General features: G+C 39.3%; 1 protein-coding gene across 1 annotated transcript in view; it reads right to left on the reverse strand.

Moving 5' to 3' along the window:
• Window positions 1-11,001: 11,001 nt before the first annotated feature.
• LOC139723707 (serine/threonine-protein kinase MRCK alpha-like) overlaps window positions 11,002-27,648 on the reverse strand; it is a gene marked incomplete at its 5' end in the record, with an annotated part of 79,985 nt that continues 63,338 nt past the window's right edge. The window contains 10 exons of the mRNA XM_071634929.1: window positions 11,002-11,645; window positions 12,505-12,757; window positions 15,011-15,098; window positions 21,716-21,736; window positions 23,004-23,100; window positions 23,846-23,945; window positions 24,613-24,710; window positions 25,660-25,740; window positions 26,496-26,603; window positions 27,128-27,451. Coding sequence (XP_071491030.1) covers window positions 11,575-11,645; window positions 12,505-12,757; window positions 15,011-15,098; window positions 21,716-21,736; window positions 23,004-23,100; window positions 23,846-23,945; window positions 24,613-24,710; window positions 25,660-25,740; window positions 26,496-26,603; window positions 27,128-27,451 — 1,241 coding nt within the window. The remainder of the gene's footprint in view (window positions 11,646-12,504; window positions 12,758-15,010; window positions 15,099-21,715; window positions 21,737-23,003; window positions 23,101-23,845; window positions 23,946-24,612; window positions 24,711-25,659; window positions 25,741-26,495; window positions 26,604-27,127; window positions 27,452-27,648) is intronic.

Consider the following 27,648-nt stretch of genomic DNA (forward strand, 5'->3'; position numbering starts at 1 on the left):
TTCTGCTCTGCTTTGAAACAAAAGAAAAATATAGCAATGCCAAGAGCAGAGGCATTTCTCAAAGAAAAACATGAGTAATCAGCTCCACTGGTGTTGGACAAACAACTTGTTGAGGGTACGCTTCCAAGAGAACCACCGCCTCTATTTCCATCTTTTCCTGGCCAAATGGCAGTCACTATTTCTTCAAGTGCCTTACATGTGTCGTACCATTGTGTTCCTTTTGTTTTGTTTTGTTTTGTTTGTTTTGCTTTGTTTCCTTCTTGCCTTCTCGTATGTATGAAGTGTTAAGAGTATACCAGGGCGTCTATGTCATTACATTTATGCAATTGTTTTCTGCTTATTGCTGTCATGGAAGAATTTTAATTTGTACAGATAGCATTATTTGCAAATGATGTTTGACTTTGGAGGTTTTTCAGCTAAAGATTGTGATTTCAAATAATTACTGATTATTGTAAGATATATATGCTTTCTATTGTTTGTAGACTTGAATCGGTCTCCATTTAATGGAGAATATTGATATGTCTTCAAAAGTCGAGGAGTAAGCCACCATTACCAGGAGCTTGAACTGAAATTGACTTTTGAATTTGTATGAAGAAAACATGTTGACGGTAAATAAAAAACAGGAAGCCTCAGTTTTTACTGAACAGTTACTTAACTAGATAAAAAAAAAAGAAGAGGTAATGGTGATTTTCATCGGTCTATTCAACCAAGAGAGAAGTTTTCCATTATCAGGGAGTGCAGGAATAGATTTGCAACACAGTCTGACCTCTCCTATCTGGACATGTCGGGAACGGCGCTCATCTGATAAGGGATTTGGCCGAATATGGGAGACCCAATGTTTAATACACGCAGATGCCTACCAAATGGTAGCTACATGTACTTGCATCAGTTTTGCGTGAATATGTCACATCCTTGTCAGCTGGTCTGCGTTCAGAATTTTTTGATAATTTGCTCAGTGAACGATCATGACCTGTATTGTGTCCTGACGTACAGTATTTAAAAAGTTTTTTTTCCATGTTCTTGCTTTGATTTTGGAGTAGTGAGGGGGTAGCCAATGTCTGAATGCATGTTATTTAGATGAAAATTTGATGTGAATGTATGTTAAATTCTGTTAGGAATAATATGTAATTGATATGAATTGGTGCAGGAATTTTTCAGAATTTTGAATCCCCCTTTCCCCCTGGAATTATTAAATTAATAAAATGAAATGAAATAACGGCGAGATTGTATAATAGAGAGATCCGGATAAAGGGAGGCCGAATAGGAAAGGTTGAAATGTATGTTCATCCTATTGCTTTTCACAAAAGGGCATAGCTCTGTAGGTATCATACAGACATTTTAACATTCCCTGTTTTAGAGTCAACTTTGCTTCTTCTTTTCTCCCAATCAAGTTTACTAGCTTTTCAAGCAGACATTTCATTGATGTTCCACTTTGATTATTAGGGCGAGCTCTTTTTTTTCCCCACAACCTCGCCTGGAGTCGCAAGCGTAATGGTCGTAGTTTGTTCATGTTCATTCTTAAGTACATTTAGTAGTACTCGTTTGTTTACAAAATATTGTTTCTTGGGGGAAAACAGCTGCATTAGAGCCCAAAATTACTTTGTGTGTGTCACCCTTCACATCGGGGAGTTTGTAGGCGGTGTCTGCCTTGAGCCTGATGGAAGTAGACTCACCCTGTTTATGTTGACTGGAATATGCTTCAAACTCTCACAGAAAGTAGAAAGGAAATCTGTCATCACTCTTGCGTCCTTGCTGCTGAATGTGTTTTGGTTGATTGAGCGAACAATTATGGCATCTGTTGTCCGGATATTGAATAATGTTTGGACAGCATGCAAGAGAGGGGATATGGACTAAATATTTGTTTGACATCTATTTATCTAAATAATTTTAGTACAAAATAGCATCAAGGATTTCTTCCTGTGCAGTGACAGTTTCTGTGTCCAGTTTACTTGATTTTTGTAGTGGTGAATGACTCCAAGAGACCTGTCGTGTATGTCTGCCGAGGGAAAGTCATTGTATTGTCAGTACAGTATGTTACTTCTGATTTTCAGAGCTGTCAATTGGTGGACACGATTGGTCAAACCAATATCTGCTCTCATTAGAGTACCAAAGCGATGATGTCACTGTCTTTTGGTATAGCTTAGTGCTGGTTCCACAGGAAATATCTATACACAAGACTTTGGGTACAAGCATGGATAGCAACCATTGTCTTCACATATATTCGGGTTACATGAGGTCGTTAAGAACCCGGTTTCCATGGCGATGAATGGCTATGATGTCACTGCTCGGCTCTCTGTTGGTGAAATGTTTGATGAATTTGCTCCATTTTGTTTTCTCTGCATTCTGTCCTATTTTAGCTTGGGATATGGTCTCTTTTTATTATTTTGTTGCTCCAAACTACTGCAATTTCTCACAGAATCGATGCGTGGCCTGCCCAGTTTCTGTGCGCACATGAACTTCCTCGATCCCTTCATCTGCTGTTTACCAAAAATGATTTTGATAACAATGATATTGCAAAGCACATACTGTGCAGCATCACCCAAGTGTTACTATTATAAGGCATATTTTCTTTTTCTTTTTTTTTCAAGGGATATATCTGTTCATTGCTTGAGTAATTTTGTATTCCCCCCCCCCCCCTTCCACGTTTGCCTTTGAAGGTACTAGATAAGGTCCATATTTGGGGGGTTTCTTTTTCATATAAGTCATAATGTGAAGACAAAACAGTCGGGTTTGAGTTGCAGTCACAATTGTTTTCTGTGCAGATAAATGACAGGAAAATGTCATATTTTTTTCCCCTTTATACTAAATTGTAAATGGCATTGAATTAAATGAGATTTTATGAAATCTGACGTGCATTGTGGCAACACTTTGTTTCTGTGTTTCCATATCTGTAAAACCAGAAATATTTGTGTTCATTTTAACTGCGAATTTTGCAATCTGCAAAATTAAAATACATGCAAAAGTTCTTGTGTACACTAAATGCATGGAATGCCAGTAGCAATTTGCAAAAATGTCATGCTGCGAAATTATTGTGCTCTACAGTTTGCTACAAATCTGACAAGTGTACAAATTGGCAGTGCATTTGGCACAAGTAATGATCTTTTTTTTTTAATTTCTTTGCAGGCATTTCAAAGCTCTCAAAATTGCAGGTACTAGTACATTGTACATGAGTCGTGCAGGTCAAATTCATTGCACCTGCAGATCAACAGCTTGCCCTTATAAATAAGGTGCATGGGCGGTGCGTAACTCATTAAGTTAAAGACATTTTTTGGTCACATCGAAGTACTGGTTTGTGCTAAGAGCGAGCTTCCGCTTGACTTTGTTTCTCACTGGGTAGGCCTGTAAAAAGTTAATCTGAGGCATAGCACCCTGTCAAAATGTCACCTATGACTGTTGGATATTCAATAATGATAACATTTCATGACATGTGCTTCACAAAATCTTTAGTATGGATGATGAATTTAGTATAAGTTGTATAATATAGAATAGTAAGTAGTATATTTATAGCAAGATTTGAGATTGGTTGAGTTGGTACTTGACATTCATTGACTTCATTACAGTTCACAGTACAAGTGTACTAATAACTATACTTTTTTTTTTAATTGCACAGGGAACCAAGTGTTAAACTAATACATGTAGTTTGATATAACTGTCATTAATACACTATTTTCTGCATGCATTGAATTGGTACATGTCCTTCCATGCACTATTCTAGCCAATATACACTCCAAATGCATAATTAGCCCTTGGGTAATTCTATTTCACCACAGCTGAAATAAAATTGCACTTGGACTAATTATGCATTTGTCATACATAGATATAATCTAGTACAGTACATTCAAAATCATGTACTATTTATGTAATATTATACAACTATTATGCAGATGCTAATAGAGAGAATGTCTATGACTGCAACTGCAGTTACTCCACAGTTCTTCTCAGTTTCAATTTCTGGGGTCTAATCTTTAAAAAGGAAGAAAAAAAGGTATTTGTCATAAATATACCTTGCAGTTAGTGCAGCTACTGCAGCAACAATTTGAAATGCTCACAATGGATAATTTCCTGGTTGTTGTCATAGTAACTGAGAGCACTACAGCCCAGCCTACGCTGATTGGGGACGTCTGACAAAGTGGGACCGTGACTCATTTCTAAAGTCGGCTGCTGGAGCAGAGGCTACGATGCATTCCAGTTTACCAACACGATGGTGTCAATTGCAGTCACATGCACACAACAACAACAACAACAACAACAACAAAAATAAAGCAGTTGACTACAGTTTTTTTTTTCTTTCTTTTTTTTTTATTACTATTTGTACCTGTTCATTTCTTCTCCATTCAAAACAACTAGTGCAGGCATTGACAAAAGTCTCTTCTGTTTCCAACATCCGATCGGACAGAATTCTGGATTGCTTGCATCTTTCCTCCCAATCATGACATTACATAATACTATAAACAAATGTAGTAAAACCAGACATAACTTTACACTTTGCTGCTCACATCGTAATGTCAATCCTTTGTTAATATACACAACAGACAGTATGCTTAAATACATAGAAATAAGACTAGGCATTTTTTTTTTCTCATAAGAGGGAAGAGAAGAAAAAAAGAAAAAAAGGAGAGAATAAGAATAATTCTTATACTTGATACATATAAATAATACATATGTTCATTCATAATTACAGTTATATCTACCTCTTTACATCAACATACAATGTATTACAAGGTAAAGAGTGCAAAACTCTGATCAATATAATTGTATAATTGTAAATCCGTGACGATAAGAGTTACCCCTGTTCGATTTACTATTTGAAAAACTCCAATTACAGTAGGTCATTACCTGCTAAGAATACAGTAAAATCATACTAGCCAACTGGTACACACAAAAAAAAGCACCTATAAGTGGCTGGTTTACCATTCATCAAGGAAAAAAAAAAAAAACGAAAGAAGAAAAATAACCCACTATGCCTATTGAGGTAAAAAATACTGAAACTTCATCTCTCAGAACAATCGCAGACATTGTGACTTGCGTATAATAAGACCAGGAGATAGAGCAAAAAACAACAAAAAAAAGTTTGTATAAAAGAAAGATGCACACACACAAATACACAAAACATAGGTTCCTCGTTCTCCGAGTGGCTGAGCAGTGAGTTTACAAAAGAAACCTATACACTTGCTCACAGATATCGACACCGATGCAGACAGACAGACACACACAGACACACACACACACACTTGCACACGCCATGCACACTGCAAGCAACGGAGGGCCCCCTTGTGTCTTTGTGTACCAGATCTGCGCTATACATAGTTAACCTTTCTTTTCTTTTTCTTTCCTTTTCAAATCTGGACATCCTTGCGACCTTTTGACATCGAACGGTTCACGCGAAAGAAAAGAAAAAAACAACAGCAACAACAACTCCGCAGGCATGGAAGACTGACACACTCAATTTGGCTAGCCTGCACTACAGGACTGTATAACAACAATGAGCGAGAGAGAGAGAGAGAGAGAGAGAAATAAGAAAAAAAGAAAGAAAAGAAATTGCCCTTCATACAAGACACATCTTTCTTGAGTGACGCACTCTGTTCGTTCATGCCAAATTCCCATGCCCTGGTAGACTGTTGCGAAGACAGCGCAAAAGAGCTTTACTCGTTCCGGTCACCTGAAATTGCTAGCCACTTCCATTTCACCATACTCCCTCTCTCTCTCTCTCAGGGCCAGATAACAGTCAATGTATCCAAAACACAAACAGGTACATCAATTAGTTATGCATTTATCAATCAAAAGTTCAACATTCCTTGGGGGATACAAAATGGTGGGGGAAAAAAAAATCACAGAAGAAAAGCATTTCTCTAGTGAAAGCTAATTAAGAAGTGCATATACAGCGTGAGATTACATCAAGGTCTGACAGAATCCAAAAATAAAGACTAAAGCAACAAACTAAAGAAAAAAAGAGAAAATATTATTTTTAAAAAACAGTGAAAACTCTTCAAGAAAGAGGGCTGCTTGCTCTTGTGTGTTATTCCAGTAGCATGAAGAAATTGCAACATAAGAACTAGCTAGTACTGCCCTTCTTTACACAAGACTGGCTTGCAGTCAAAGAAATATACAGACAGGAGTTCGCACAGCACAGAATGATACAGTCACAGAGAGAAAAAGAGGGGGGGGGGGAATCAATGGACTATGAAATCTGCAAGCTCTGCCAGCAAGTCAAGGATTCTATGTGTGCCAAAAGCATAAATCATGAGTAACTCATATGATCAAACACTACTACTCCAAAAAGAAAAAAAAAAAAGACAGAGAAACACACAAATGAGAGGCGTATGTTCAACAGGCATAAGATCATTACCCCGCAATTCCCTCTCGCCTCCTTCACTTTTGAATCTTAATTTACCCATAATTTCATGAGGGTACAAGACACAGGATTTGAGTTGCAACAATATAGCCACCTGATAAATTTTTTCTTCTTCTTCTTTTTCCTTTTTTTTTTTCTTCATAATACTGTCTTGCACACTCAAGCACATGAATTAGAGAACGCAGACTGTCTTACCATTAAAACTGCATACTTCGTCTCGAAAACAAAACTTTCCATAGCGACATGGTTTTACACAGCACAAGCAGCGCTAGGTACACCCTGAAATATACATTCTACATCACTTATGGTAATCTATTGTTAGCTATTTAAACTTTGAAGAAATTTCTCTCGACTTTGACTACTCTGGCTTTTCTGCATTTTCTCTCTCCTTCATTTTTTTTTTCTTCGTTTTTGGTAAATTTTCACGGTATCATACAAACATGTCACACCTTGTTATTCATTCTGATAGTACTGTTACTTATATATTGTTTTCTTGAGAGTCTGCCGTCTGCAAATTCGGCAGATTAGTCTTACGGTTCCACTTTTCAAATCTCGTTTGTCCGTCGGTCTCCGACCCGAAATTCTTCCAATCATTCCGGGCTATTACGCTATTGCTCTGATTAACCGAAGTATACCAACTGTACATGTAAAAATCGGCAATAAAAGCAGACATCTCACTACAAACGGTCATCTCACATTCCAAAAGGGGGCAGCATGAACAGTGCCTCTTGCCGATAATTCTCTTTAAGACCCAGTAGCATTGGGATTCATGGGAGGCCCGATTCATTCGCTGCCCACCGGGGGTACATTCGAAGAACACAAACAGCACCGCTCAGCGAATATGTGCATTGAAGCGTACCCTCGTCGGTAACGGTCGCCTCCAGTCGAGATTATTCGGCTGTGTTTGAACTTACATAGAGATAAGAGACAAAGTTATACACAATTTGTTACGTGGATTCTCAATATCCCTGCCAGGCCAGCCTTCCTACTATATGATATCCCCACGCTACCATATCTTTTACAAGACCAGTACATTGTACCACCAGAGACGTCTCACATTAAATTTCCTTCATTTTCTGTTCAATATAAGCCAGCCCCCACCCATCCCATCCCCTTCTTTCTTTAATTTGTTGTTGCTGCTTGTTTGTTTTTTATTTGCAATCTGCTATCTGCATCAACAAAAACACAACCACTCCTCGATATGACACATTTTGTACACAGAGCAAGGGTAACGTACAGTATGTCCTCATCTGTGTATGTGTTCAGCGTGTGTGTGTGTGAGTGAGTATGTGTGTGTTTTAGACATTAATAAGAGAGAGAGAGAGAGAGATATGGAAAACGACAGAAATATAGATGGATAGATAGACAAATCTAAATATAGAGTGAGACATGGAAAATGCATCACTGCTATACAGGACTAGCTGCTGCAATATGCAAAATGCTAGATAGCCGGAGAGACAGATAGACAGATAGATAGATAGATAGATAGATAGATAAACAGATAGACAGACAGACAGACAGATAGATGGATAGACAGTCAGACACACACACATACACACAAACACACACAGTGACCTCTGGTGTAAACTGAAATTTGTGAAAAATGCTCGGCTTGTTCAACACAGCTGCTTTCTTGTCCTTGCGAGTTTGTTAGGGTTGATCTAGGCACTTAATGAGCTCAATGGAGGGCATTCCGTGGCAAAGCTTAAGGATTAGTTTCGGGACAAGATGCATCACCTCTATGGAAAATAGAAAAGAAGTTGACACGAGCATTCTGCACTCTCACATGCCGATAGAGTGTGATCTCCCAGTATGAGGAAATATTATCTTCCCACGAGATTTTCCTCTTATCAAATGACAATACAGTTTTTTTTCTTCTTACAATAAGATATTCACATTTGTACAGTATATATAACACAACAGATGCTCCACGACAAATATAAACAGGAAGCCAAAAATAATTAAGTACATCTTAGCGGTCATCTTTAAACATTTTTTTCTTTCTCTCCTCTGCTGTCATAAGTTAGGTTTACTATGAGCTAATGAAAGACACAGATACGGCTATTCCAGAAGAAATGAAATAAAGGATTAGAGTTTAAATGCCAAGGAAGATATACCACATAAGTATAAACAAATGTCCATTATTTCAATCGTAACTTATATATCTCTAAAATTTGATATGTCTGGTAGGACATGAGTAAACTGATGAACACTGGTTGGTTTAGACTGTGCATCCAATGACACAAAAAGTATCCACTTCAAGGCAGGGTGTATTTGAGAGGGAGAGAAAAACAAAAGAAAAACAAAAAAAACCTAATGGGCACTTTAGTATTTCAACAAGGAAGCAATGGGTAATGTTACCAGCACACAAGAGTTCTATAGACTTTTATCTGTACAAAATGCAGATGTCAGTACAACCGGTACAAGTACAAAAATGACCGACCAAATAGAAACTTTGAACAGCTCTGATGAAGAACATACAGATTCTTGAAATGCACTTAAAACACCACAAATAAAACCCCAACAATTTAAAAAGGAAAAAAATATATATATATTAATGCTGCTGAGATGTTCTGCATTTGTTCCTCCTCTCTATGTTGAATAGATACGAAATAATAACAGGATACATACACGGTACTGAAGGAAACCCAACAATACATATGTTCCACACCTTACAAGCAAACAGTAAACTGGACCTCAAAAAGAAAGGCATTCACAGTCACACCGCCAAACATTACTAAGAATAGCTGGACACAAACAAGCGAGCGGTTTTCTGTGGACCTTCTGTCTGAATTTCTTGGATTGTGGCCGCTCTATTGTCATGTCAAACTGAACAACATGGCTCAAAATTTTCGATAGTCCGTTTCAATCTCTATTCCTGGACTATTGCCCTTTCTACATTTTGAGCATCTCTCTCTCTCTCGAGTCCTTGTAAAGTCTCACTATTGAAAAAAAGGGAAATTCCTGTTTTACAACAGGCTTTTTATTGTTTTGTTTTGCTTTCCCTTTTTATATGTTTGTTTTGGGTGTGTTGTTTTGTTCTGAAATCTTAGGCTTGTGAAAAATCTACTCTGTCGCAACCAGTGCCTCGAAGTGCCATGGCAATTGAACACGATATACTCGCTGTTGTCTAGACTTGGCCCCTACTTTGCTCTATTTCATCACCATGGACCAGGTGTTCAGACATTTATAGCTTTAATGCTGGGTTAGCAGTTCTTCATTAGTTACAGCAACACATGCATGGGGTGAGTTGATAGACGACCCTCCCTCACCCCAATTACCCTCCCCTTTTGTCACTCTCAGTGAGGTTATGAGAGATGTGTGGTTTGGAATTTCATCTCTCTTGTTGGCAGCGCATCCGCTGTACCGTCATAATATGGACCAGTTCTGGGTGAATTGCATGACACAAGTGTTTTTGGTGGGGCGGCCTACGTAGGTACCCTTCACATTATCTTTGAAACCCTATTTGGCGCCTGTCACTGCAGTAAGTTTCAGCACGGCAACCCACCCCCACTCTGTATACATATGTACTCTGGGGCCCAGATGAGGCAGAATGTGTGCATGTGATAATAATGACAGCAATAAATATTTATAACAATGATGATAATAAATACGAACAATAAAAGAGTGCACTGAACTTCTGTAGAACGGAAGGGTCAGCTCTATACTGGGGGATAGCAGCACATCACTACCCAACTCACCGACTGTCTTTCTTCACTGGCATTCACTTGCACTGAATATACACGCTGACTCGCACACACAGACGCAGCAAACATAAAGCTTTACTCTCGCATGATTTTTTTTTTTCCGGCGTTTCGGCTCTCTGTTTTGAAGTTGTTGGAAGATGTCCTTGTTATTTATAGCAATCCTACGCTACACAGTACTAGGATATGTCCACGCATTTCTCTTTGCAGGCAAATATGGTGCAGCATCACACATGTTTGTATGGTTCCTTTTCACTTAAAAATTTCTAGAGATGACCTGTTGCTCTTAAAAGACTTGGAACTCACTTCTCTCTATGTCGTATCACATGAATGCCACTCACAATCCCCACTGAGGTGAAAGGTCAATGCTCACAATTGCCTCTCTTTTTTTTTTTTCTTCTTGGGCACAGCACAACTATTTTTTTCCTCCAATTCAAATTCTTTTGGTGGCTGCAAACAGTACAAGCTTTTGGTATTCTAGTGATTATCACCAGGGATGAATGTGGACAGTGCATTGCCTCTTTTCAGTGGCACATTCTACCTGGGTCTCGCACATTTTCCCCCCACCTTGGGAAGCTGAACCAGAAACGAAAATCAAAAAGCCTCCCACTGAATACTCTCTTTTAATGATGGCAATACTGGACTCTGTGATGCTAACCGTAGGACGACCAAAGCGCGGCAAACACACGATTCCACTCCCCCGCGGTAGACATCCCTCTTGCAGTGCAAAACATGCAGTTTAGCTCATGAAACTAGATTGATCACGACACCACCGTGTACTCCCTGGGCACTCTGTCCCATCCTCAGCAGGTCAAATCTTTCATCACACAGGATCTGCCCAACTTACACAACAGCATTGCATGTTCAATCTATTCATTTCGGCATTACTTGTAGGCTTCTTTAATACAACATATTCCCCTCCCCCCCCCCCCCCAAAAAAAAAAAAAAACTTTCTATCCTTCTATCCTTCCCAAAGTCTGAGTGATGACTGCTTGCACGGTACCGTCATCTCAACAGATGCCATCAAATCAGACGCAATTTGAAGCCATGTTTACTCGAGTTACAATATTGACGATTTGTGCTTAGAGCCTGCTTTCCTACATTGTAGTAAACACGACACTCTAAATTCCTGGTAATATATATATATTTGTATGTATATTTCTAGAGAGGAAAGTCCCCAATATGCCAGAGCCTAAACATCTACTTCCATCCATGGAAAAAGAATCACCAAAGCATTGGCATCTTACGTTATAGCCTAAGCAATGCCGATGTGTCTTGAAAAATTAGCCATGACGCGCGGCCAAGGCGACACAGAAGTAAAAGCTAATCAAACACCGAGCTTCAAATGTGAGGATCTGATGAGACCAAACAGCAAAAACTTTCATGCAAATGTAGAAAGGGTGCTACGGTGACACGATGAACGTTGCCCCTCGCAGACGATGACAGCATCCTTTCGGGGCAGGGAGTGCATCCCGCGCCCCCCTCCATTCCTCTCGTCTCCGGATCACTGCACCCCCCTTAGCTCGAATTCTGGTCCGGGTCGGCGTAGCTGGTCCGATGCGGCGTGGGTGGAGTCCCGGAGCTGGATGCTGTGCAACAAAGCATTGGGAAGGACAAAATAAGATGTCAGACGATTGTACAGGGTGGACGCTTTTCCCATGCAAAAGGCGACAGGACACAGAAGGCATCCAGGTAGTTAAAGACCACACGTGAGATATTCCCATGATACCCTCAAGGTGTTTTTGATGTGATGCCACACCACGATATCTACCGAGTAATCAACCCTCCCACGGAGGTGGGAAGTCTCTCTTGCTACCATCTCCCTGATCCTCCTATGAAAGGAGTTACTGTATATGCCCAATATTTCACGAGTCGGGTGCTCTTCGAAAATGTAAAAACACGCGAAAATATCAACTCTGATGCCGACATGAATGTGACCTGCAGGCATACATCTCTCCATTCAGTACTGTACTCCAGATCACAAATTTAGCCACTTGCGAAATCATTGGGAAGTCCCCATTCACAAAAAAAATAGACTCCCTAAATAAATGGTGTATATAGTAGCATCATCCAACTATAATCACGAACATCATTAACCCCAGTAATAATCTACACTGTATAACTTCATTCTTTAGTGATTTGAATTTTAGATATATACAAGAACTAGGTGGTTTTGATTTTTTTTTGTAAACACCTAATATTAAAATATTTTTCAAAGTATGTCCCTGAAATGCTTTTCATGATTCTAATACAGATACAGTGCACTCCTGGTAAAGCCAGCAGGGTTATAATGAGCACAGTTATAACAAAATTCTCATTAAATCACAGTACAAATTAACATCCCGAATTCATCATCAATACATCTTAATATGCTATACTGTTTGGATACGACAAAAGAAAACTGCTGGTCCCCAGGACTTCATTATAATGGTAGTCGCCTGTACCCACCTTCACCAAGCGAATGCCTGGGCGAGTGGCCAGAGAGGTCGGGTGATTCCTGCGACCCCTGGGAGTTGTCGCGCGAGGCCACGTTCACGTCAAAGGCGGCGCCGAGGGAGGATCCCGCCTGGCCGTTCTGGTCCCACTCCTTGCTGATGTTCATGACCGTGTTGGGGCGCTGCCGCGTGACCCCGGACGAGCGCAGCTGGGCGGGCTGGCCCATCATGCTCTTGATGCGGGCCGGCTTGTTCTCGGGCAGCGACTACGGGAGGAGGAGGAGGTGGAAGTGGAGGGAGATGGGGGGAGGGAACGGGTTGAATGAGGGTATGGGGGAACGGAGAGAGGAGCGTACAGCTTATAGCAACTTAAAAAATGTGCCCAGGGAGGAGTGATTTTACCAACGAACTTACAGGACAAAAGCCACTGCACCACTTTACTTTACAGATGTGAGGTAGATGCAGTTAGAAACTAATCCAAACACCTTTTAGAAGCCGAAATCCAACTGGTTGATGCTCTTTTAAAATGAATTTGAAGATTGTGTTTACGCAATTTTACAAAAGCTGAAAATAATGACCACGCAGACGATAACAAAATAAACCAAAAAAAATAATAATGGAGGGTCAACACTAAGCGTCAGAGTCAGCATGCGATGACATCTTTTAGGAAGCAAATAAACAAGCAAACAAAACAACAGAAAACATAATTAAATTGTTGAACGAATCTATCGCAAGAAAAGATAAGTAAGTAGTACATTATAGTATGCGATTCCTGATAAGAAATTAGTAAATGTCTTATTTTCCATTAGCTGAAGAGGATTGAAGAGTTAAAAAAAAACAAACAAAAGTGAAATCAGTGCTAAACTGAGATAGGTGCATGTTTTAACTTGATCCACAATCAACATTTTCTTGAGGCAAAATGATGCATGTGAAGACAGTACATCTACGTGTATAAAATACATGTATTCCCATTCATATTACTTGGGTTTCTTTCTGAACAGTTATGAACAGAGCATGGTTAAAAATGTTAATGCAATGAATATCTTCCTTCTTTTTTTTTTGGGCGGTTGGTGGTTTTCTTCCAATCCTCAGCTAGTCATGTCTCATATTTCCTTCACTCTTTTAAAGTCAAGACAACTGACGGGCTGAATTTGCATTCTTCAATGAATTTCATTTCTCAGATTTATTTTCAGGCTTTTTTATCTATAGTCTGATCCCAAGTGATGTGCAGTCCACCTTTTTAGAAATTTTGACTCGGACGAGGACTGGCACGCAAAGAGGATCTGCTCCTTTTACATATCTCTCCATTACAGGCTGCAATAATGCCTCCAATGAAGCAAACATTCACAAAGAGCACTCTTTTATTAAGTTTTCATGTTTTCATTTGGCATTGTTCATTTAATTTGGGTTGTTCTCAAGACTCAAAGGGCCTGAAACATGGGTGAAGTCAAGCACAAGAACAACACGATATTCTCCCCCTCCTCATTTCTTTCTTTTCCTTTTTTTTGATCCTGTGTGCTTTAAAGAGAAGAATCAGTCCATCAGGCTGGGCCAACAAATTGCATGATGCTCATGTAACAGAAGTACTGTACGAGCTGAAATTTTCGTTGAGGTTTTATTTTTGCAAATTTCGCAAATTGCCTTTGAACCGCGAAAATAACAACGCGCGAAAACAACACAGATAAGCATGTATCCATTTTCATTGTGCATGTTATTTTAACGTCCACTTGCAAACATGTAAATGTATCCCGTCCTGCGCTGCGCCTAGCTAGCCTTCAACTTGTCGACTGTGCACGCACGTCGCACAGTACAGCTAGCTATAGCTGTTCAAAGTGCGTTCAGTCTACTCTTGCAGCTACTCTTGCCTGTCGATGTCCGGCACGAATTTCGAAAGTCCTTGTAAAGTATTTCTTTTTGATATTTGTTTTACTTTCAAATTGAGAAAGTACCAGTACTTACACGTGTAAGGTACTTTTGGTTTAGACAACTATAGTTTTTTCGTGAGAGTTCAAGTAAGTTCAGTTAGACCCTCACAACCACGAAATTAACAACACGTGAAAATGTCCTCCAAGTAGCAATTCACGAAAATATCTGTACGCGAAAATTTCAGCTTGTAAACTATCAACCTTTTCATGACAACAAATGAAGATCATTTCAAATGCACTCACTCTTGCAGTGTCAATATGAACTTTGCCCCCTGCAATGCATGTTTCAATCAGAAATCGTTCATGGATTTGCTGCAACCCAAATTAATTTTCATACCTTTGTTACATGGACATCGCGCATATATATATATATAAAACATTGGCTATAAATCCTCCCGTTTGAAATTGCAATATCCATGATGCTTGCACACTAAAACTTGGTGGGATAACGGCTTCTTTCTGAAGTCATTATTGGCAGATATTTGCTTGGTTTTGATGAAGCCTGGATTTTGAGTTCTAGTACACGAATGTCACAAAAACTGACCCAACCCTGTGGACTGACCCAGAAGGGAAGCGGTCTCACCCAATACTCACCGGCAGATCCTGCAGCTTGGACAGGCTGTCTCCCGGCCCCATGTGAGTCACGTGGTAGAAATTTGTCGGCTGTGATATATGAATTGTCCTGTTTCGTGAGAAATGGGACGGAGGGAGGGAAGAGGTGGGGGTTGTGAGGAATAGACCAAACAGCATGATCAGACCACATGATATGATAACAACAACAACAACAAAGAATTGCCAGCAATCTATCAGGAAGAAATCAAACTTTTCTTGAGAGAAAGCCTGTGTGCTGCAAAGCACTGTTCTACTGAAGTGGAGTGATGTAAAAGTAGAAATTTCCGTGAATAATTTTGTGCACTCCGCCGCGTAGAGTGAATTTTGCATGAATCTAATTCCGCAGAATGAAAGCGATATATCATTACGTATAACAAACAATAACAATCACACGTTTCTATTTTTCGCACTAGTTTCATGTCATCCCGTATGTGCAGAAATTTCCACTTTTACAGGATCTAGCTATCTAAATCAAGCTTGTAGATTGCAGTAGCCTCAGGTCTACAGATGCAGCCATTACTGCCTAATCGGGACAACAGGGCAGCAAACCGCTCTCCCGGCTATTTAAAGCAGATGTCCAGATTAGAAGAGGTCAGAAATCCACACAACATTGTGTGGTGGGCCTGGGTTGGAAGTAACCTTGGTCCAACATGCTGATTGACTATATATTACACTGCCTGCTGATTGACTATACATTACACTGCCTGACAATAATTCCTAAGCTACTGTTCAATATCCTATGCCACATACAATAAAATGGCTAGAGCTACATTTTTGTCAAGCGTTCATTTAATTTTTTCTCAGCAGCAAGATTAAATATCTAAAAACTTTGTAATTTGTACAAAAATCTAATGGAAAGTTTTGGCCACTGAATTACAAAATTCATTGAAGTGATATTATCTCATTAGTCGGTATTCCAGCATATTCACGTCTGGATTACATGTTGGCATTATATTTTAATGCATCGCAGCTTCTTGCCATATGTGGACATATCATGATTTGTGCCTCGAAAGAATATGACTGTTCATGTAGGAAAATATGGGTGAAGGGGGAATTCCCCAGTGCAATGGTTAGTCTTGTGTCAAGGTGTCAATTTTGGCTTGGTTTTCCTGTATTAATTTCTTTGTTTTGTTTGAGATCAAGTAATTTCTATAAACATAGTTGTTATGCCTCAGCTCTCTCTTTAAAAGTTTATGTGATGGCAATCATAAGGTGCATATAAAACCTTCCTTCCCCCTCTCCTCCCCACAAATAAAAAAAAAAAGAGTTGCTGATTAAAACACTGAGTCACCAATCTTCCCTGGCTCATGTTGAGCACAACAATCTGAAATTTGTGGCAAGACTATTTCCTCTCTATATAATCATACAGGCTACAAAAAACCTACTTCAGATCTAAAAAAAAACACAAAAAAAAATGGTGTGTTGAGAACAAACAATGTATTGCAAGTGATTGACAAATTGCCCTACATCGACGTATGAATTTGAAGCAATGTATTTCTTTCCAAAATTCAACATTCTTCACATTCTTTTCATATCTTTGTTAGTCAGGGTGTGTTCGCTGCATACATCTCTCTGATATCACTCACAAGGGTAAATGCACAGTGACGTCCATTTATTTTTGTTTCCACCGAATGTGTTTACATGTATTCTGTCTGCTTGTCCTTCCAACTGTTTATCCCGGCTTGTTATTAAGATATTACTCATGCCAACTGATTCTATGAAGACTGAATGCATACATTCAGGGAATTTGGCAATTTTGTAGGGAATAAGGAAGAAATGACACCATGTGAATAAGGTATGTGCTGTAAAGGAATAATTCACAGACAAAAGGAAAAACACTTGAAATATCTGAAAGCACATAATGGAACCATACTTTGAAGCAGTGGGTGTATGATATAAATGAGTTATATATAGCTGTGCATACGCAACAATATGTTTTGTACTGTATACAAGATGATATTTCTTTTCTTTCTTTTTTTTCAAGGAAGAAAGAGAGTATGTCAAGCCAAATGAAGCTTTTAATACATGTCAGTCTTTTTAGTTCTCCATCACGAATATCACATTCCTCTGTTAAATCATATCAGCCTGTAGTAATACATGTAGTAATATGATAATAATGATTTTGACATCTTCATTTGATGTGTCTTTGAGCAACATGATTTAGAGTAGATGCACCATAATCAAACAGTTGATTGGATAACATGAAAATGTTATTGTTATCAATCTTAAGAATATCTTTCACAGCACTGAAAAAAAAAGTCTCAGAAAGAAGGTTCAATTTATACACAGGTAGTATATTGGTTATAGCATAGCTTAAAGAGACCAAGGTATTAAATTCATGTTTTTATCACTGAACATCACCATCATCTGTAAATGGGTTAGATCAGAAGTTGTTATTCTGTCTTTTGGTGTGATGTAAGGTGATAATTGTAATTCTCAGTGACAATAATTGACTAATATCACTTGGGCATGTTAATCAACCTGATCACACATCAAACAAATTATTAAAACGAGGATATTGTTGAAGATCACGTTTGAATTTCTTCAAAACAAAATCCCTCCTCTGATAAATGAATAAATTTTGATGTGAGTACAAACAACAACAAAAGTAAGATATTGATTTCTTCATACAATGACAAGTCGGTTTAAGTGTTCAAGTAAAGGTGTAAATGATAGCAGAAAGATATGAATATGGTAGTTAAACATTCATGATTGTTATTAAAGAATGTCAGTATTTGATTCATCTCCATGGCCACAGAAAAAAAAAAAGATAACTAATTGTTCCATGATTCACTCCCTTATGGAATACATTCACTCATCCGGACGATAACTCTTGGCTAAAAATTTCACGAGACCAAGAATTTTGCCCCCTTTTGTCCTCAATGCTCTCAAAGAACTTGTAGCGTGGGGAGAGACGGGCGGCCTGATTTAATTAAACTTCATTCCCTGCCTGCTTGGGTACATTCAAAAAACCTTGACTACTGCAGCCACTTTCACATCAGCAAATATGTACATTGAAGTGTATGGTCATCAGTAACGTTCCACTCCAGCCGAGATTCTTCAGCCATGTGCGTACTTACATCTATATAGATCTGTGATAAAGCTACACACAATTTGTGGCAGGGATTTTCGAATTCATCCAAATCGGGCCAGCCTTCTAATTACACAGAGCCCCATGCTGTTGGGTCTTAAACATCATGGCTCGGTGTTTTTCAGTGCAAGCATGTAAAAAAAAAAATCACCATTCTACTACAAATACCTCCTCCAGCACAATGTATCGCTTTCTCCTCTTTCTGATGCTTTCTGAGAATGGCACACACCTGCATCTTCCATGTTCAACAGGCGGTTTGTGAGACATATTAAAAATGTGCGATGCGAGTAAAATGCCATCGACTATTCATCGAAATGAGTTGTGGAAATGGGTATCTCTTGAGAGTAAATCGGTAACCAATGTGAGTTATTACGGTGAATGGCACAGACACACTGGTACACCACATGATTTCATCTGAATAAAAGTGTAACGAGGTACATTAACAAATATCGTCGCTGGGGTGACAAGACCTTGTATCTGCAATTTTGGTGAAAATGACTTTTTTGCATTTATGGTCAAATAATCGGTTTAAGTGATGTCCTGTCCAAATCCTAGCTGTCTTACCCCAAAAATGAAGCCACCATGGCACGTCAAAGGAACGGCTGTCCCATTTGGTATAGTCCTTTGGCCGTCATGTTTTTTGGCTCTCCTGAACATTTGACATTTTGTAGATACGAGGTCTTGTCGCCCAAGCGACGATATGTATCTGCCCAAATGATCTATTTAAACAGGCTAATAATCTAATTTTTCCGACTGAACACATGGTGAGAAGAGACTGTGGATATCTGGTTGTGACAAAATGAGGACCTGACATGACACAAAATCACCAGTGACACTGTGAAGAAGAATTAGACACACCCAAGATACAGAGCTAGGCTTCCCAAATAGATGGCAGTCTATGCACAGGTAGAGTCAAAGAATACTGCTGGAGAACATTATACAGATATTACCTTTTTAGAGGTGTAATATAACACCTGGCATCCCCACAGGAAAACATAATTCCCAATGGACTGTCAAGTATTACATTATAACGACAGACAGGGCAATATTTGTTATAATAGATGGTCTACGTATATAAAATACACATCATTTCCTTGTAGCGTGGAGTCACACCAGTTTGGATGTGTTGCAAAGTTGCAAAACTGCGCATTGCACATCGCGTCGGCAGCCAGTCGAATTTTGGAATTATGTCACCTGAAGTGACGTCAGTACTCACAATATAACAATATCAAATCCTCACTGAATTAGTCACATGATTGCATTGAGACCAATTACTGACCGATATTTATGTAGACCATTTAATATAAACTTTGTTGCCCTAAGAGACAGCATCTCCTCCTTTGACTAGTGTTGTTGTTTTTTTTTTTGTTTTTCTTCTTCTTCTCACATTTCATACAAACATCTCATATTCAACAAATCACAGCTCACAAATGTCCACAGTGAATGAATGAACACATACTCAACACTTACAGGTACATTTGCAATGATGACAACTGCTACAATGAATTCAGAGTGAAGAAGGAATTGATTTCTTTTTTTCTCATCTAGCACAAAAAAAAATTCAAACAAACAAAAAACTAAGACTGATGCTCAAAATTAAACAAAATATGGCAAAGCGCAAGTATGCTAAGGGCAAAACTACTACCGTGCAATGAGCATGCTTCGCTTGTGATTGAAACAGAATAGTAGCAAGTCTGAAAGTGCACTGATGGTCTTCAAGTCCATTCAACTCAACATGTACCTTTATCTTCTTGAAAGGTAAAAACATTCATTTACTTTCCTCCAACTCAATATGTACCTTCATCTTCTTGAAAGGTAAAAACATTCATTTACTTTCCTCCCCCTTCCCCCCCCCCCCCAAAAAAAAAAATCACCTTTCAATCCTTATTCAGACAGACAAACTGCCAGTGAGTGTACATAATTTATCACATTCAGATGGAAATGCGGATAAAATGTTACCCGAGGTTTACGCATCCCAAGAGAAAGCCAAACTCTACTCCTTCCCTGTATGTCGTGTCTTTGTTTTTCCAATTCTCATATAATACAACAAATCTATACTTACTGCATCAAAAGTCTTTTTTATTTTTTATTTTTGCTTTGTTTTTCTCTCTAGTGCTCTGTAAATGAGGGCTACTACTAAAATTGGTCTAAAAGAAAAAAAATAAGACAAGAAAGCATTTCTTTAGCAATAGTAAGTGCCAATTCTGGCGGAGCTTCAACTGGAAATTGAAAAAAAGAAAAAAGTCAAGGCATGGTCAATGCAAAAAGGGTGGTCAGTGATCAGCAAATCAAAAGCAAGGCCAGCCATACAGTTATTAAGAGCAGCACATGCATGCTGTCCACTACTCAAAAATCACGCATTGAGGGAAAGATGCACAAAGCCATGCCATTCGCTGCGCAATAGTCCTACGAAATCAAAAACAGAAACAAAAAACAAACAAACTGGCAATAAGATCTTGAGCAGAGCTAAATTAGGACTAGATTGTGGATTGCTATGTTCTGCGGGGCGAAAGAAGAGAAACGTTACTAAACTCTTTGTTGTTATTTTATTTGAATTGCAAATGAAAAGAAAGCAGAAAAGAATCCTCCCTTGCAATACAGACTGCACTTTCTTTAGTCCCTTCTCTTCATTTTTGTGTAAGTTAGCCTTCTCCAACTGGATTGTTTGCCTTAATTTTGACTGAAAATCTGTCAAAGAGTGTCGATAGCCTCCTTCTACGGAGAATTTGTGCAAAGATGTTTGGCTTAAAAGTCCTTCTACATACACAAAAAAAATCTACCATGGAAGTATGAAACACAAAATGAGTTTGCACTATACCTATGAAGAGGATTGGGAAAAAAGAAAGAAAAATTCCAATGTCCCTGATACCATAGTGAAATGTCACAAACGATGTGGGGATAAAATGAATGTGATCTGTGTTTGAAAGAAACCTCCACATGATCAATGACATCTCTTCATGGTCAATTTATGACACTTGAATTATCTGTAAACTGTATTATCAAAGGCTTCTGTAACTTCGGGCACACTGTCTGAAAGCTCTAAATCCATGGCCTCATTCACTATTTAAGGTGCAATTTTTTTATGTCATGTGAAATCCGTACATACAGGCTTCTACCCCCTTCCCCTTTTCTTTTCTTTTCTTTCTTTCTTTCTTTCTTTCTTTCTTTCTTTCTTTCTTTCTTTCTTTCTTTCTTTCTTTCTTTCTTTCTTTCTTTCTTTCTTTCTTTCTTTCTTTTTTTTTGAAGAGAAAAGGAAAATTGCACAATGGCACAGAGGCATTTGAATTTCAGGCCCGACAGCTCCCGCTGTAATAAACGGCGCTCAAAGTAGCAAAAATATGTTGAAAAACAAACAAAACTAAAAAGAATTTAGAATTTTAGGGAAGCTGCGTGGGTAGGTGCTGGATTCCAAGGCTGCGGCTGCTGAAAAGTGTTGTGTTGGTCAGTGACTGTACATGATGATATTACAAACATCCATATGGTGGGGTTATAGAGTCAAAGGGGAGTAACATCAAGCTATTAACACTGGGAGTACAGTGATGGTATGAAGAAGTCATCGGGAGATACGAGTTTACCTGCAGGAAATGTATACATACCTCATCTGAAACTTCGCCCCTCTGGTCGCCATGTACGTTTTGTTTTGTGTTGTTATGGTTGTTGTTGTTTGGGTGGTTGTTTGTTTGTTGTTGTGGTTGTTGTTTTTTCAAAGGGTTAGGTGGGTGTAATAAGCAAACACAAGGATACACAGGTTTAGGTACGACAAAAGCATTTAACACAGCATTCATGCAGGTTGTCACACAGTTTATCTTAAAGCAAAACACAGATTTCTTTTCTGTTTCCGTCTGTCTTTTCTTCTTTTCTTTTTTCTTTTTTCAAACTCGGAAAATGTGCACTTCCCAAACAGAGCAAATAGAAAATGGCTTCTCCAGTCACAGCCAATATCTATGCCATTTACAAAAAGCATGGTGACAATGTCTCTTGAATCCCAATATGGTTCTTGATTAGCATAAACCTATTCTTAAACTAAATTTACAAAAAAAAAAAAATGACGTCGAGCTGCTAAACCATCCCAATTATACTTCCTGCTTAATTAAGCTTTTATGATCTCGAAAATCATGTCAGCAAATTTTGTCACAGACTTGTCCAATTAAATTTACAATGCTACTGACAAACATCCATCACTGCAAGCAAAGCATACCAGTGATGTACACCTTCCCTGGGACCAGGACCATTACATAATCCTTTGCAACAACAAGAGTGAGTGCATTGACCCTCTTATTACTGCCAAGCCACACCAGCAGTCCGTGAGGCTAGATGCTTTCATCTCACTACATCATGCATCTAATGGGACGGATTGCTACGCAGGCCGTAAAAAAAAACCACAGGTCTATCAAACAGCATCAGGTCACTGCACACAGCTGGGGAGACATGCAGGATCAAGTGGGTATCACTTCTGGGGCTTTTTTAAAAGCATCCACTAGGTCGTTTTTTCTTCTTTTTTTTTTCTTTCTTTCTCTCTTGCTGTTGCTGTTGTTGTTGGTTCTGTTTTGCTTTGCTTTTATTTTTATTATCACTCGTGAATTCCCATAGGCACGACCTCAAAAATAAAGCCTATTCAGTTGACATGCTAATCATGGGAAATTATTTTCTTGTTTTTGTTTTGGGATCTTTTTTTTATTTTGGGCAGAGGGGAGGGGAGGGGAGGGACTCAGCACAAGGAGAATTAGCAAACATAAAGCAGCATTAAGGGTTTCTTTTTTTTTAAATCCCATTGCAATGCATGGCTCACGTAAAATGAATGTAAACATATAAATCTAAACTTGGAATACTCTTCTCAGGTTTGCACTAATATCGTCAAATCGATGGGATGATAGCAATGCTTACTTTTTGATGTCTTCCTTGGACTTGAAGGAAAATTTCCTCTTGTTGGCAGCCTGCTTGCTGGACTTGACTATTGTCGGGATGTTGAGCTTCTCCTCATCTGAATTCAAATGGTTATAAAATGGGATAACAATAACTTCATAAACTAACATATAACACACCAAGATAAAAGTGACGGCTACGAATTTATATCATAGTTACTGGGAAAAGAGGAGATGTACACAGTGCACGTCAAATGGCATGGAAAACAAGAATGGACATATGTGTTGTGTTACAGAAAGTGACTCATCTGTAAGCTGTGTAAACATAAATCATAGATGAGTGACACAACAACTAATAGGTTTTAGCACGAACACCACAAATGTGTCAAATTCTAGTACTACATAAATTTTCTTTGACAAGAGCTTCAGTTTCAGAAACATCTGAAATATGTGAAGGATCTGATTCTCACATGATAGACAGAGAGAGAGAGAGAGAAAATAAAAATTGTCTCATACTCATTCAATACTATAATGCTAACGATGACGGTGACGAGAGCAATAACTATTACGACAATGAAAGTGGTCATAACAAAATATAACAAGAATATTCATCATCAATTCTAACAAGTTTTTGAAAGTTTTGCCTGCATGTGTTGTATGGCTCTGCTACCTTCAAACTAAGGAAACATTTTGCTCAAGCATTTCACAAAACTTCCCCTCAAAATTTCTCCAGCCCTTGCAATACCCTCAATTCATTGAATCAGACACCAGTAGAGACACACTGTCAACCATTGCTGCAGCTGTCTGATCGCCCAGACGGACAGCCGCTTTGCGGAACCCCAAAACTTGTGGCTAAGTGCTCACCCGACACAGAGAGCCGGTTGTGGAAGTAGACGAGGCGGGGCGCGTGGAGGTCCGTCACGAAGCTCAGGTTTAGACTGCCGTCCCACGAGAGTTGCCGAGTCTGTCGGACACAACGGAACGAAAGATAACAGCATAATCGTCATATTCCTTCACGTGCATCTCATGGCATCATCCCACCCAAGGGCGAGCAAACAAGTTTGTGAGGCTGCTCTTCCAGAAGTGTTTTGGGTGCTGGGGACTCTTGGTGAGACTCCGTAAAATCATCACGCTACATCTGCCTACTTTGGGCGTTTACCAAACCCACAAAAGGTTCCACCGCATTAAATGATACCACCGTTAAAGCCCACAGTTTGGTTCGAAAGCATGGTCAACAAACTGAAAAGTCCCCAGCACTCAAAGTGTCCTGGTCTAACAATCTGAAAAATTTTACCCATTTCTTCTTTAAAAATTCTTCGACTACAATGTACTACATGGCAATCACTATATGAACAATTCTCTAAGTACACTCTAGACAAATTGTCAGTATAATAGTTGAGGACTGTTCAAAGATACCGACAAACGTGTTGCACAGAAAATGAACGTCATAACACTGGACACGGAATAAGTGCAATGTCACTTTGTAACAACACTGGCATAAAATTAGAATGCATGCACCATGACATGGCAACTGCTGACTGCACAGCCATCTTACAGATGAAAAAAAAAAAAAAGGCATCAGATCTTTCTAATTGCATTTGAGAGATAGCTATTGAGTGTTTCCAACTCACTCCTTTGATGGGGATTGTCTGCACCCATTCCAGGAGTTTGATGTCGTAGATGTCGACGGAGATGTCACTGTATACGATCAGGTACGGATTGTTGAAGGCTGTCACAAGGGGAAAAAATGAATACACGTCTCAAGCAAGTGTGACATAATGCAGCACTTCACAGCTATCACCTTGTAACTCTGCCAATAACACACAATTCTGTGAACATCATTGTGCAATGCACAAATAGATATGTTTGAGTCTTATTCATTTTTGTGGCGGCCATCAAAGCAATAAAATGCTGTTATGCAAGCAACCATCAGATCAACTAAGACCCTCCAAGATGGACTAGGTGATGGAAGATTATCAAGTACTTTGCAATAGGGCTCGAGCATTGCTGTTGCTGGATTAGAACCAAGGACCTCAAGTATGAGAGTCCATAGTCTTAACCACTGAGCCATAATGGATCAAGTAGAATAATCAATGCAGACAAATCTTCCTCGAAGAGGGAGCCCTTATAATAATTTCGCCCTGGCTCAATAATGGACTAAGCCCATATCATAAAACTAATCTCTGCGTCCCTGACACTCCTGAGGACACAACTGGCTTAACTTTGCTAGGTTTTCCACATTCAGTGACCTTTCTAGGACAGCGATGTTATCTGTGACAAAGATCCGGTATGCCTGTTTCTTTAATCTTGATTATTTTTCCTAGAAATGGTTGAGGTGTGTCATATCTTCTCACAATACCCTATGAACTGACTGTCTGTAACTTTTCAAGAATCCTTCTGTAGATAGAAAAACGCAACTTGGGTTCTACAGAGAGTTGCAGAACACAGTTATCTGATTGGAATGACGGCAACTCTGCACGTTTTCAGACTTCAGGGCCCTGTTGCATAAAACCCTTACCGCAGGACTTACCGCTCCTTTCTAGCGGTAAGTCTTCAAATTAGCGGTAAATTTTATAATCCTTGATGCTGATTGGTTGTGATGCCAAATTTTGACGGTAGTTACCATTAAAATTCAATGGTAAGTTTTATGCAACGGGCCCCTGTAGTTGGTGCCTTACCGATGGTAGTAGGATGAGACGGCCACATGAGTTCCTGTTGTCTCGACCGCCTGCCCTGGAAGTCTACATACACACCAAGAGCTGCACAGCAGAATGAGAGGATGTTTACAGACAGACATCAAGAGGGGGGGGGGGGGAGATAAAGTAGAAAGCAGAGAAAGTATGGAATCATAGAGGGGGACAGAGAGGGAGAGCAGAAAATAAATGAGTGAAAGCAAACATGAAACAATCTTTGAATAACTATAAGAAAATTACATCCATACACTGGTAGAGCAGCATTTTTCAGCAGGCTACAAGAGACTACATTAGTGCAGTTTCTATTAGTACATACTCAAGTGTGTGTGTGACCTGATGAAACAGCTATATATTCATTGAAAATGCTTCCCAGAACATATTTGCTGTAAACCTCAAGCAATAATAACCCAGGGAATAAAAATTGCTCATACATCATTTCTTTACTTAATTTTTTTACATACTTGTTCACACATAATCTTGCCCCCGCCCCCCTAAATAAAAACAAAAATTAAGATGAAAACTCAGATTATTTCCAGTACAGAAATCATGAATGAATGACAGTATTCCAAATGTACGTCACTTCATCAAGATCAAGCTGAAACATGACACAGAACAATTTGCTCATTGGTTACTACAGTCATCCCATCATGGCCAAAAACACAAAACAAACCCCTCCCCCCCCCCAACAACAACAACAACAAAATTACAATATACTTTGTTCAGTTGAACAAAAAAAGCGCTATAGTATGACAACTCCCAACTATTAAATCAAAATGCAACTATATGTTTGCGTAAACAGAGAGAGACTTCAGAGTACTAACTTGAAAAGCAAAGCAGGTACTCCCTGGAGCTGATCTCTATCGCAGCTATCGCCTCTGTCGGGTTCTCGGTGAGAAACCTCAGTGATGGGTCCTCAATGTTCAGCAGGGCTGGGTGTGGAAAATAATTGGCATAATGATAATAAACAGTCTTTTGTATGGTGCATTTTCACTCAAACTGATCAATGTGCTTTTACATGACCTATATCATCTCAATGACGAGGTCAAAAAGAAAACAGGAACCTTTTTTTAGATTCTTTTTGAAAATTGACACTGAGGGTGATGAGCATAGTTCCTTTGTATGTGATGGGGTTGTAAAAAAAAAAGAAAAAGAAAAATGAGAATCTAATCTTTGGTAAGTCTTTGTAATCATCACAGCATCCGTTATGAGTAGCGAGATAAATCCATACATACATCCATACTTCTCCCCTCCCCTGAACACAAAAGAAAATGACACAGAAAAACAATGAACATGCATACTTGGCAGCTTAGCAACTCTGAGATTTAAAAAAAAAAAAAAATTACCAAGAAGCTACATGCCAAATAGATTCCAGATTAAAGCTACGAAACATAACACATTTGTAACTGATATCTTTTGGCTAACTGGGGGAAAAACTTCATGATTGACAACTTACGCTGGACGTGCTGGTCCACCATCTGGATGCTGAAGAGACCGAAGCCGGAGGTGTAGCCGGCGCAGAGGCGGCCGCCAAACACCTCCATGCACTGACAGGGTGCAGGCAGCGTCACCTCCTTGATGCGCTTGTGCCGGCCCATCTTGCGGTTGAACTCGTAGATGATCACGGTGCGCTTCATGGCCACGCACATGCAGGTGGTGGAGCCCTGCCGGATGAGGCCCGTGGTGAACATGGTGCAGCCCCGCGGCTCCTCCACCTTGATGACGGTCCCCTCCCCGTCCAGGCAGGCGATGGGGAAGAGGCGCAGGTGCCGTCCCCTTCCTGCAAAGGTGGCAGAAAATTTTAAGAAAGGGGGGGATGTGGGAGAGAAATGTACAGAGAGAGGTGACATAGTCTTCAGGTCAAGGGTCATTTAGAGGAGAGCTTTTAAGTCTTACATCATCTGCACACAATCTTGTCATGGACTCATGTTTTCAACCGACAAAGTGTCATAGATGTTGGCAATCACATGTTATTCC

Source organism: Diadema antillarum, unplaced genomic scaffold, assembly GCF_040938485.1.
Source record: "Diadema antillarum isolate AM-2024a unplaced genomic scaffold, OU_Dant_1.0 scf00000197, whole genome shotgun sequence".
NCBI classification, from domain to species: domain Eukaryota; kingdom Metazoa; phylum Echinodermata; class Echinoidea; order Diadematoida; family Diadematidae; genus Diadema; species Diadema antillarum.